Below are 13,374 nucleotides of genomic sequence, written 5' to 3' on the forward strand. Positions count from 1 at the left end.
CAATGACAGCATCTTTTCATTTAACTCCTGAACAATAACCACTGCTTTAGTTCACTAAATGTGGTATCTTGGTGTGGCTGTGGAGCTCACAGACTCAGGCACCTCTCATGCTGACAGGGAGCCAGTGAAGGTTCAGACCAGGGACAGAGGTCAGCAGCACAAGAGAGCTCACCTGTCAAGCACTGTGACCGACTCTACCAGGCTCTAAACCTGCAATGCTTACCAAGCTTCATCAGCTACACCCTTAGTACCCCGAGGCTCTCCAGAGAGCATCACACAAGTTTTGATTTTTTTAAAATCATTGTCATTATCATAAAAACATTTCAAACACCAGTATGGTGAATTCTGTTTGTTGAAATGTTTTCCTTTTTTGTTGTTGTTTCTTTTCTTTTCTTTTTTTATTAATTTATTCAAGGTTTATGTACCACACTCGCCACCCACCTGCACATACACATTAACTTACATAAACACTCTAATCTTCCCATACAGACTCAGCATGATTGTTTAAAGAAAAAAAATGTTTGCAAATTGTTGGATGAAACACGATGGGCAGAGAGAGGAAAATGGCAACACTCTGCTTCCCAAAGCTAATGCAGATCATTAGTCATTGCATGATAGAGCATTTGTTATTTGGAGAAGCTGTTTCCTAAAAGAAGTGCTGATACAGTTGCCAACACATAACAGCAGTCCAAAGCATGCATTAAGCCACTGCTCAGTCTCTCACTGCATTTTCTTTCAAATGTGTTTATTATGTGCATATCAAATTTAGTGTCAAATCTCTATGATTAGTCCTACTGTCCTGATGTTCCATTGTGTAGCATGGGATTTCAAACTAATGATGAAATATGGAACAAATTATGAAATATAATTCTATGAAAAGCCTTACCACCATATTAAGCACCAACTGAAGGGAGTAACAAGGTAATGGCCCAATGCACTTTCTATATGCTGACTGAAGAACATCCAGTGCGGAAATATTTCATCTTAAAACTCAAGGGAAGTATTTTGTATGGAGGTCTACAAATTGGACTTACAGAAACAATTATCCACAGAATAATTTCCTGAAGTATTATGATCCGTAGGCTAGCTAAATCTAAAATAAGAAAAGGATTTTTATATATTCAGTATTTTCCTGTAGTCCAAGCCAATGTTGTGTTGGAACGGGTTAATGCATTTCAGGCTTTAGTGATTCATGAAATCACTTGTTGAAATTGCAAACATTTTCTAGCGTGATACTTTCTAATATGATATAAGCCTATTTTCATTAAATGTTTTGATTACACGGTTGGCCGAGTCATTATGTTCAGTCCCTAAGTGCAAGATTTCCATCTTTATCAGGTAATTTGGCTCAGCTGGGGACTGAAATGATTGGATGAAGAAATTTTAATGTCAGTTATCATTTCAATGCTCAAGCTGTTATTGTCCATTTTATTGTTTTGTCCTGGCACTTACTGCCCATTCACACATTCAGTTGTTCTGCTTGCAGATCCCTTTGAACTGGCCCACGCAAGGTTTCCTTCATTTTTTTTTTTCCTAATATGGGTTTCTTTGCAAGTTTTATTATATCGGTCCATTTTGTCTTTTAAACATGCTAATTTGTTGTGATTTTGTTTCCTTGTGTTTTATTTGGTTGTGTAAGGTATTATATCATTTTGTGATGTGATTTGTAGCAGATAGATAATTAGTTACATGTAGTTAGGCTAGTTCCCTCAGAAGTGCTTTTAAACATTAAAAAAAAAAAAAAAACGAAGGTGAGGTGGGCAATGCTCGGGCTGGGGGTGATATATTGATATAACATTGTTACTGTGATATGAGACTAGATATCATCTAGGACAGGGGTGTCAAACTCGTGCCATGGAGGGCCGAGAGGCTGCAGGTTTTCATTCCAACCGAAAATTCCACCAGGTGATTTCACTGATCACCCCACCTCCAAGCAGAGAGGAGGGACTAATCAGTGAAATCACCTGGTGGAGTTTTCGGTTGGAATGAAACCCTGCAGCGTCTCGGCCCTCCATGGCACGAGTTTGACACCCCTGATCTAGGATGTTAGATACTGTAATGTTAATATCATGATATAGTATTAAGAGGTGTTATAACCGTATTGCAGCCTCTACCTGTTTGGTCATCATATTCACATTACTACTGATTGCTTATCAATATGTCTTGTGTATAAATATTCTGTGAGAGCACCAATAGTCATTCCTGCAGTATTGTCACAGTATGGATATGGAGGTGTTCAGTGAAAGATATTGTGATATTTGATTTTATCCTTATCACCTAGCCCTAGATTTGGCCAACGTCACTTTGCTTCAGTCTCCACTGGTGTTGCACAATCTTAGGTGCTGATATTGGGGCCACGAGTTTTAAATAATTGTTACTATAAGACTGCCAGACAGTTTTGAAATGACCTATTTTACACCAAGATTTAAATCAAAATATTAAGCAAACATAATACAGGATAATTACTTGACAAGCTGACTAATGAAATGATTCTGACCACAGAGCAGAGGCACAATCCAGATTAACAAGCCATTATTTAGAGGTTCAGGGAGCTGGAACAGATAAGACAAAACAAACATGCATGTGAGTCTCATTAAAATGCAAGAGAGAAGAAGAGTAAAACTGGGCAAATGAAAAGAATGAGGGATAACTAAACTATATCCCATTACAAAAGGCTAATCTTCAAAGAAGAATAGCAACACAGCTACAGATGAGAGGAAGAAGGTTCAGAGGGATGTGATACTGTTGGCTGAAAATACAAGGTGGTTTAAAGATAAATTAACAAAAATAGAAGAAAAGAAACCTAACAGTCTGAAACATCAAAGTCTGTTAGGTACGTAATTAAGTTATTGAAGTTATGTAGTTATCTGAGGATCAACCAACCCTAAAAAGGGATTCACAAGATGTTCCCATCGTCTCAAATAGTTTAGTATTCGTGAGTGTGAATAAATCTTGAAATAAATAAATGAAATAAATAATAATGAAACAAATTACACACACATAACATAACTACTGTTAGATCCAGAATTCATACAGAATTTACAGCAATTCTATTTGCAATCATAAAAATACACAGCTAATCTCCGTCATGGATTAAAAACAAACAGGTCTATTCTCGGCAAAAACACTGGAACCCTAGATAAGCAATTAGTAGAAATAAGTAGCCTAGCTTGCTGTTAGTTTTGTTGACCTGGTAGATGTGTTTTCTTGCTGGAAATGCAATCACATGTTGAGGCTGCAGGGGACTGTTGGCAGGCAGTTCCTCATACTGTGCACTAGCACCGAATCTTTTAGTGGTAGAAAGTGGTGAATAGTACCAGCCTATTTTCACCTCTGTTTACCTGAGCTTTAACCATCAACACTAGCTATGGAGGCTTGATTTGCTCTGCACGCCAACACTGCAAGCACATGTCCTGTACACTCAGCAGGTGCCATCTACAGCAAACATGCACAACCAAATTTGTTACACAAACCAATAAGCAGAACCAAAAGTTGCGGATCTTAATGAATTTGTTAATTTGGAACCAGTTCAAACTCAGAGTCAGTTCTCTATACCCTGTCCTACACACCAGTTTCACATCCAGCCACCTACTTGTCTCATCAATATGTTTGGACTACAGCCAACAATAAATGCATGTATCACTTGAGGCAGAAGAGCACCAAAAGGATCACAAGGCTCATGCATCACTGAGGCAAACTCTAAACCGGACATAAACTACATCTGGATTATGTCCAGATGCAACGCCATTACAATTTTTCTACATTTATGCCTGATATTAAAATCGCAGCACTGCTAAGAAAGCAGTTCTCAACCTTTTTCATCTCAAATCCCCTCTGATTCACGCTGGTAAAATATTCCCATCATTGAATATTTATCTCAAACTGTGTGTGGAAATGGGTGCATGCATAATGTGTGCACACTGTCTACATCAAGTTCCAGAAGCAGTTTTTCACCATCGGCTTCAAATCAAACTTGACGTGTCTTTGCCTAGGCAAGCCTAAAGCCACACATATTCACAAATGCAATTACATCAATTACAAACTAGCCTAGAATTTGATTTTCCTAAACCACCTGCAAAAAGTTTAGACAATCAAATTACAGTCCTTACTTGGATTAATTTATTTGTGCATTAGTTACCTGTCTAGAATATTGATATACTGTATTTTATTTTTTGCATTAGGGTTTTAGCAATTGCTTTTAAATGCTGATTTACAATATACAATTTCAATTGAAAAGTTGGAGCATTAGCGGGGAGTGCTACATCACTGAATAAATATGTAGGAGCTGTATCTGTGGTTTATGGACTCAGGGAGGAATGTGTCAGTTGCTCCGTGTCCAGCCAAGCCAAAACCCAGAGTTTCATTTGCTCAGAAAGCCGTTGCCTGGAGACACAATGATTGATGCACTAGACAACCAACCAAAACCTACTTTATAGCATATTTGTCCGGTGATTCAGCATTATTTTGAAGCCAGCGCTATTTCATGTGATGGCAATCTCTATGCAGTGAAAAATGGAAGATAGTATCTAGATTCAGCGAGCAGAATCTCATGGCAGACATGCTGATGCATCTACCAAATGTATTCCCATTTGTTTGTCTGAGGTGAAATGAAGCATGCAACAGGGGATTACCTCCAAACAATTGGCTTTTAGAAAGTACCATGCAGTACTGCCCTCTTCAAAACTTCACTATGGCAAAACATTTATGACCCAATAAATAAGAAAATGCAGAGCACTAGTAATCTGCGGTGCTCTAACAATAACCCGGTTGATTGCTCAGAGGCTAGAGCTGGCAAAATATTGCTTCCGCAGTGAGCGTGGGCACACAGACTTGAAAACAGCTGATTTGCCAGCTTAAAGCCCTCGGCTTTGTCCAGGAAATCTATAGCAAGCCTCCTTTGTACAGGCAGTGTAGAGGGCGCCCAAAGAAGCATCCAGGAGGAGAGACTTCCTGACAGCTCATTTAACATTCTGCCTGCATGAAAGGTTAAACTTCCACTCACTTTATCTGGAGCTCCCACATCACTGACATTAGTTGATTCTTTTACCTCAGAATACCTAAGAAAGAAAAGAATATCATGCCAGATATCCATCGTATACAAGTTTAGAGAAGGAAACACCTTATGTCACTTCTGTGCAAACACCATGGGCTGGTTGCCTGGACACAGATTAAGCCTGGTACTAGACTAAAATTTGATTTTCAGTGGAAATCTCCCTTGGTGGAAAGTTTTGAGCTTCAGCTTATTGCTAGGCTGAATTCATGTCAGAGGCTTAATTCATATCCAAACAACCAGCCCTCACAAGTTAAATGTCTTGTGCTCAAGACTGGCTATTAACCTTGGTGCCAAGAAATGTATGACCTTACTACTCTTCCAGAAGACAAACCCAAAATGGAAGCACAGAATCTGTCTTGTGATTCAATGGTACTAAATTTCAAATATGACAGCTTTAAAGGGAAGACCTAACCTGACCAGCAGGGTGATGTCGCCTGTTCATTTTGATTTGACTAGTAAAACCATCTGACCGCACACCACCAAAGCATTACTGGAAGCCAATCAGAGCCCCTTTTACAGCCATTGCTTTAGCTGGTAATGACAGCAAGAGGTTATAATTCATTGTATCATTAAAAAAAAAAAAAAAAAACACAAACAAGACATCAGTGTAGATTTTCCTTACAAAACAGCAATATGTTTACCAATATGTTTGTACACATTCACAGTTGCTGCTGTTTGCTTAGCATCAGTGCTCTGCTCTCATACTACAACAGTGGTTTGTTTGTGGGATTGGATGATTTAGCTAATGATAGACAGATGCTTGATCCAATCACCTGCTATGACTTTCTGTCAGCACCTGTTGATGCCACCCCTTTTCTAAATGGTTTGAACTAAACAGTGCCCAGACTCTCCCTGTGTCCTAAAAAAACACTACAAAATATCTACTTAACAGCACACAGGGAATACTCATCTCCTTGGATTAGTATCACAGAAATGCAATATCCTCCACCAATTTTTACTTACCTTCCAACCTATAATTTTAAAACAAGCTAGTGCACAAGTACCCCAAAAAAGCATCTCAAAAGATATCCCAGGTTATTTTTGGTTTTCAGGAACTTCTCATTTTGCTGTTGCCCCCTGAGGAGCTCCTCCCTTTCAGCAGTGCACTGCATTATGGGACAATAGTGTGCAGTGACTGCCCCTTCAAAATACTGAGCCAATTGAGTCTGTACTTTGACATTCTTTGTATTTTCATTTTCATGCTGCTACAGTGTGAACACCTACACACTCAAAACTTGGTAAGAATGAGCATGTAGTAGGCTTTTGGGACACGGTTTCTGCCTGGTGTAGTGAACAATGAAAATGAAATCAAAGTGCAGTTGTGAAAGGCTATAGAAAACTAACTTTTTGGAAAAAAGCACTTCATTCAACTTCATGTTGTCTGACACAAAGAAGTTCCACCTCTCATATTTACTGTGATACTTGGCATGACACAAAGCCAGCTTGTACATTGCCAAAATGTACATTCACAATACATGCAATATACTGTACTGATACATGGTTGAAATAACGATCAATCTTACTGCTGTGCAACACGGCTCAAACAGATTACTGACCAAAATGTTGTGTAATCCTCATCATTTCCAGTTAACGTTAAATATTTGCTTACAATGCTTAACAGGGTGAATTCCTATTATAGTTAGTTAGTTATTATTACAATGTCTTATACTACTACAGTCATTTTTAAGAGAAAAAAAATGTCTGAATCTTGAAAGAAACACCTTGCTTACAACTTTAAAAGGTCAAAATGGATTTCATTAAAGAGCAGTTTTTACAGTTTTTGTACAAAATGAAAATTTACCAGCTCTCTGTGGTTTCCCAGCATTCCCACCATTACCAGTGGGTCTTTACTCAACATATGAAGCCTTCATCAAGCAAAACATGCAGCCTGTCTCAGCAGCCTGCTAACTCATGCCCCTGCTCCTGACATACTTCAGTCCAGTCATGTACATTAATAAATGATACTGGCAGACTTGACGGGATTCACGCCTGCCTGGGCACCAGCTGCAATTATAGAGGACATGTCAGAGAGACACAGTTTCATCGGAGAGGACCCAATCAAACAGGAGGCTGGAACACTGTCTGGATGAGCACTAGCTGAAAAATAAAGTCCCTTTGCACTGGGCTGTGCTGAGCGTGATAACAGGCACAGGCTCTCTGCTGTACGCTTAGCTCCTCCAGACTGGTAGGGACCTCTCAACCACAGACTTTATTTCACCTTAGGGTCTCCAGTGGCTCAGTGGTTCAACAACGACCCAGACAATTTTACTGGAACAGCACCAAAGACTGCAGATAGAGGGCCAGCCATCTCAGTTTCCAAAAACCTCCAAACCTCCAGGACTAATAGGAACACCCCGGTCTGCCAAATTTTAATTTTCACTGATGAAATATCACATCAATTATCATGCAGTTGCAATTATGGGAAATGTAGAATTGTGTACATGGTGATGTACAGACAGACAGACAGACAGACAGACAGACAGACAGACAGACAGATAGATAGATAGATAGACGGCTATTGATAATTACCAAAATTACTTTGCCAATGTAGGAATCTGCAAAGAAAATACCTCCCAGATATTAATAACAAATGGGTTCAATCTGCTGACAGAGAAGAAGAGAGATGTTCCTCCATCAGTCTAATTCAGGAAATCAGCGGCCCATTACTTGTTTGATAAGAAATTTTCTTCATCAATAATTCAGACCCACTGTCAGCTGCAATCAGTTTATGTGCACATATGACACACCAGTGTCAGTAATTCATCCAGATATCAAACACCATGTAGCTGCCACATTTCCAACAATCTTGACACAATTAAAATTGCCAGAGCACACAGCCGAAGAACAATGGTGACCGAGTGAAGAACTGTCATCGAGTGAGAAAGAAAGTGTGAGCTGCTGCTAAATGAATGCACAACTAAAGTACGTCCAAAAATTCCTTGTGTGTACTTGTGTAAACTCTTACTTACATCAATGTATCTCTCAAGGAAATGCAATAAAAACACAAGTTATACTGTTAAGTCCCTCCCACAGGTGTGGCTGTAGCTCATATGTCAAGCCACAGGACGTAGCACCAGTCGTTCACCATAATCTCATCAAGAAAAGAGGTGAATGTTGGAATTTAACGTATAAATCAGAAGGGCTAGCAAGACACCACAACATCACTTGAAATGGCACACAATGCACTCAAAAACATTACATACCAGCAATCAGATCAATGTGTTAACCTCTTCATTGGTTTCTAATATTTAGTTCTTAAGTCTATAACACCTTTTCATGTTTTTTTTCTTTTTTCCCTGTAATGAAAATATACAAACAGGCAACAGTTGATGTCTCTGTTTGCCATGTTTCAATAATACTGTATGTACCGTGGCAAAGACTCAGCCAGCTCAGTGGTCTGGTGAATAGAGTACACACCCTGATATTATGTTTATGAGCCCAAATCCCATTTGGCTTGTTGCTTGGTACTTAATATCGCATAATAACCCTTGAGTACAGACACCTAGCAGACTTGCAGCCTGCCTGTGTGTACATGTATTACACAGAGAGATGTAACAATGGACACACCTCACTGTGAACCAAAGAAAGCGAAAAGTGCCAAGTTTTTTAGACCACAAAAACTGATCTGAACCACCACATTGCGTTTTATAACTTTTTATGTTCAAATGTACCATGCCCAAAATAACAAAGGGTACTGTACTGCATCCTCAATGGACGGCAAGCACGGTCAGGATGCCCTTAAATTCAATTCAGACATTGTCAAGCAGTTGTAATACTTCACAGATAATCCATGAGCTGACATATTATAGTAGATGTTAAGGCACATTTGAATTAGACAAAGTAATTCCTATCATATTTAGATTTCAAGGAAGCCTATTGTAAAGAAAGCACGTTTATGAACTTGGGAATAACAGCTTTAATATAGTCAATGATTTACCGCTTTTCAACTGAATGTTATCAAATGTGCATGAAGTCTCCAAATTAGGCACATCATTAATTACAGTGGTACGTGTGTATAACTGGGACACTATACTGTGTAACACAGCATCCCCAATACTGGACAAGATCAATAGGAACTACTTAAGGACTGGGCCATGACTGATGATTAAAGGTTAATGTAAGTGCCCCAGACACACTCACTGCTGATGGGCTTGAAGAAGACCAGGAATAGCATTTTGGCTTATTCATCAGTGTGAAAGAAAAGACAAAGTAAACCTTAAAATTTCTCATCACATCTCATAATCAGCAGCACCCAGTTCAGTGTAATCTTTAGAGGCTTACTGTAAACAATTTTGGTGCAAAGAAAAAGAGAAGCTTTGCCTGTCTCAGGGTGTGGGCGAGTAAAAGCTTGGGATGGAGGCAGAGATAAATCAGTGATAAATCATAGATGAGGCTGCTCGGGATGTCACACAAACGTTCATTTCGTGTTATGTTAACACACTATAGCGAAGTAGATACTACACACACAAAAAAACATTATTTCATAGAGCAGGTCAGCATGCAGAAAAAAAAAAAAACAGATAAGTTCGTCAGCCTCGGCAGGCAGGAGGAAACAATACCAGGGCAGAGACTGCAGCCACACAAGTTATCTCATCGCCACTGAAACCTGGGTGTGTCTCAACACACAGGGATATTTACCAACTTATTTCTTCCACACAAAGATGCACGACACCACCACAGCTGTGACAGGATGCATACCCTTCAGACCCACATATGTTCAAAAAATAGGCGTATGTATTATGAACACCATTTTTTTTTTTTAAATTATTTGCTATTATAATGCGCATAAATGCTCACAACTATGTGCCTCACAAGCGAAATAAACCCGGCTTGTTTCAAACTATCAATAACCAGCTTATACATTGGTAAGGGTTAAGGTAGAGGTAAGTGCAATAGCATTTTCACTGTAAATCTTAAGCCCACAATAGACAGCCCACTGTGCTACAGCCTAATAATTTGATTAAAATCACCCCCCCACCACCACCACCACCACCAAAACCACCTCCACCCTTACCCCCGGCACGCGCGCGCACACGCACACATGTTTCAACTTCTCATCTCTTACAATACGGGGGAGATTATTTTTCCTCCCATTTCAAAGACAGCAACTCGAATACAAACATAAGACGCTTCAAAAAATGTCCGTCTCTCTGACATTAACTTGCTAATTAGCTACGCAGCAGGTGCAACGGGTTCACATCGCCCAACAGGAACTTCTCTGGAGGATTGAGCATGACTTACCACTTTGCTCCCCCAGAAAGACGAGTTTGAATTTTCTTAAAGGGTTCCCAAAGTCACTACCCACAGACATTTCGGGGGGTGGTTGTGTATCTCTGACGACAGGCTGGTCCGGTGTGTTTGTGAGCTTCCACTAGTTCGGTTCTGGAGGATGAAGATGCTGGATGGAAAAGGCGAAGATGTCTCTTCCCCGTTCAGCCGGCTCCTCGTGATGGGAATACTGCTGCACCGCGAGGGCTTGCTCTCTCTCTTTTTTTTTTTTTCTCCGATGGCTTCTGCGCATGCGCGGCCTCTCCTCGTTCCCTGTAATACTGTTACCCGTTCTATAATATGACGTCATGTGAAACCAGGATGAGAGGAGAGGAGAAGGAAAAAATGTGGGCTACTACAGCTGCCTTTCATCCATTTTTTTTTTATATCCTACCCCTGATAAATAAACACATTGATATCAGTTTGAATGGCTAACCTGTGTTGAGGCAGGTGTGGTGGGTGAGAGACCCAGAATACAACAGACAAAAACAACAAACAAATAAGAAGATAGTACAAACACATAAACAGTGGGGTCCAAAACGAAGAAGTGTTTTGTTTCCTCACTGGTGCTTAAAAAATGCTAAAAATAAATAAATGAGCCAGGTGATATTTCTCAAGCAGGATTAGGCCTACTTACTTTACACTAGTATGCCTCATGATCTCCAGGGAGTTCAGTCACTTGACACTGAAGAGGACTCTCCCTACTTTCACACCAGAGAAAGCAGGATCATGGACCTGCTTTATGATAAATGTTAAAGAGGCCTAAACAGCGCCATAACCTGGTCCACTTTCAGCCCATTTACAGGTGGGGGGGGTGGTCTGAGGAGACATATGCCACTCTACAAGACTGCTTTCAATGCGCAGACTGGGATGTTTTTCTCATGCCTTATGGTGAGGAGATAGATGGACTGACAGACTGTTTGACTGAGTGCATCAACTTCTCTGTGGACACCTCTGTCTCCCAACAACAAGCCCTGGATCACCAAGGACATCAAATCTTTCCTGAACAAGAAGAAGAGGACGTTCAGGTCAGGGGACAGGGAGGCAGCAAAGAGGGTCCAGGAACAGCTGTCAGTGAAGATTAGAGACAGAAAGGAGGCCTTTAGATGGAAGCTGCAGGAGGAGGACACCGGAGAGGCATGAGGACCATCACAGTTTATAAGGCCAGCAGTCAACCAGTTGATAGGAGCATCGACAGAGCCAATGAGCTGACCTGTTTCTTCAACAGATTTGACATGCAGCCTCACACTGACCACTCTGATCAACAGCCACACAGCAACAACGACACCTCCAGTCTGCTGACCGTCTCCTGACCAGGTGAGGAGGGTGCCGAGTAGACTCCCCCGGCAAAGGCTGCACTCCCTGACCGCACCAGCCTAAGGGTGCTCAAAGCCTGCACCCCCAGCTGTGTGTCATACTCCAGCTCTACTTTAATTAACCTCAGCTTACTGCCAGAGCTTACCTGCGGCTCTACATCAGCAAAACAAAGGAGCCGGCAACGGACTACAAGAAGGGCCAGAGCCGGCTCTTTTTTCATGTGTAGGCCCCGGTCACTCAGCGTCTGTGGAACCATGCTGCGGATGTTTTATGAGTCAGTGGTGGCCGGCGCCATTCTCTATGCTGTGGTCTGCTGGGATAGTAGCCTGAGGGTGGCTGAAACCAATAGACTGAACAAACTGATTCAGAAGGCTTGCTCAGTCCTGGCAATGGAGCTAGACCCTCTGCATGTTGTCACGGAGAAGGGGATGTTGTCAAAACTCCTCTCCATCATGGACAACACCTCCCACCCTCTACACAGTGATCTGGTTGGCCAGAGGAGCATGTTCAGCCACTAACTCAGAACAACTAAGTGCTCCACTGAACACCACAGGAGGTCCCTCCTTCATGTGGCCATCCAGTTGTACAATTCTTCCTGTTTCTGCTGAATTTTAACATTTTTACAACATCCACAACTACTGCCATTCCTGCTAAGTTGCTTTTAAATGACTGTAAATCACTTACATCTGCACATCCCCATTAGGACTCTGTTAAACTACTTTTAATTTACTGTTGACCCACATTACATTTTTCACTCAGCTACCTTTGCCTTTTATGGTTTACTTAAATTCTGTTCATCTAATTTGCATTGCACATTTTCATTTTTGCACCACATACACACCATCAATTTAAATACTTGTCTTTTTTTTTTACTTACGTCCTCTTAAGTTCATTACTGTTGACCCACATTACACTTCTTCATTCTTGCACATTATGGTTAATTTTTGTACATTATGCTTAATCTTACTGTTAAAATACTGTTACTCTACTTTGCATGTTTTTCCATTTTTGTACTATTGTACATACTGGATTTGCATAATTTTCTGTAATACCTTTTGACTACATAGCTATTTACTTCTCTTTCCTGACTGTGTGTTGAGCAATTGAACAACTGTGACAAAGCAATAAAAGGGTTTCTAAATCTGATTCTGAATCTAAGGAAGACTAGTACCTACTGAAATTCAAAATTTCTCAGTATTTGGTATGTCTACGGTATAGTTTGTCTTAATAGCAGCTTGCATTCAGACTAGCATCAATTCTATTTTTTTTTTTTTTTCTGAACTTGATAGTTCTCAATATTTCCTTCTGGAGCGTACCAAAGTTAATGAAACATAATAGGTTATGTTCCGCCTTTATCCTGTGATCCTAAAGATGTTCAGTGGGAATGAGGTCTGGTCACTGTGAAGAGAGCCATGCATGTCAGCTCTTGCTCTTCCTGCAAATAGTCCTGGTTTATACCCTCACTGCTCATCTGGAAAATGAATCCTCCTCTATACACAACGTTCAGTCAGAAGAGATGGACATGACTTTGTACCAGTCTTGAACAGAGAAGTTGTTTTTTTTTTGTTTTGTTTTTTTTTACCTCTTTTTGTCATGAATCTATGTCATGCCATGCGTGATATAGGCTCGCTGGTTTTCAGACGGTGTGGTCACTATGGTCTGCCTGGCTTTGCTTTGAGTGAAAATGCCTTGGGTAGAGAAAAAATGTATGTGTGTTGTACTGCCTTCCTAGAGAG

The 13,374-nt window shown here is 40.5% G+C and overlaps 1 protein-coding gene across 1 annotated transcript in view; it reads right to left on the reverse strand.

Annotated features, from left to right (window-relative positions):
- rab6ba (RAB6B, member RAS oncogene family a) overlaps positions 1-10,503 on the reverse strand; it is a 63,950-nt gene extending 53,447 nt beyond the window's left edge. Inside the window, exon 1 of the mRNA XM_030050122.1 lies at positions 10,295-10,503. Coding sequence (XP_029905982.1) covers positions 10,295-10,364 — 70 coding nt within the window. The 5' untranslated portion in view covers positions 10,365-10,503. The remainder of the gene's footprint in view (positions 1-10,294) is intronic.
- Positions 10,504-13,374: the final 2,871 nt, after the last annotated feature.

The sequence above is a fragment of the Myripristis murdjan genome, chromosome 4, assembly GCF_902150065.1.
Source record: "Myripristis murdjan chromosome 4, fMyrMur1.1, whole genome shotgun sequence".
NCBI classification, from domain to species: domain Eukaryota; kingdom Metazoa; phylum Chordata; class Actinopteri; order Holocentriformes; family Holocentridae; genus Myripristis; species Myripristis murdjan.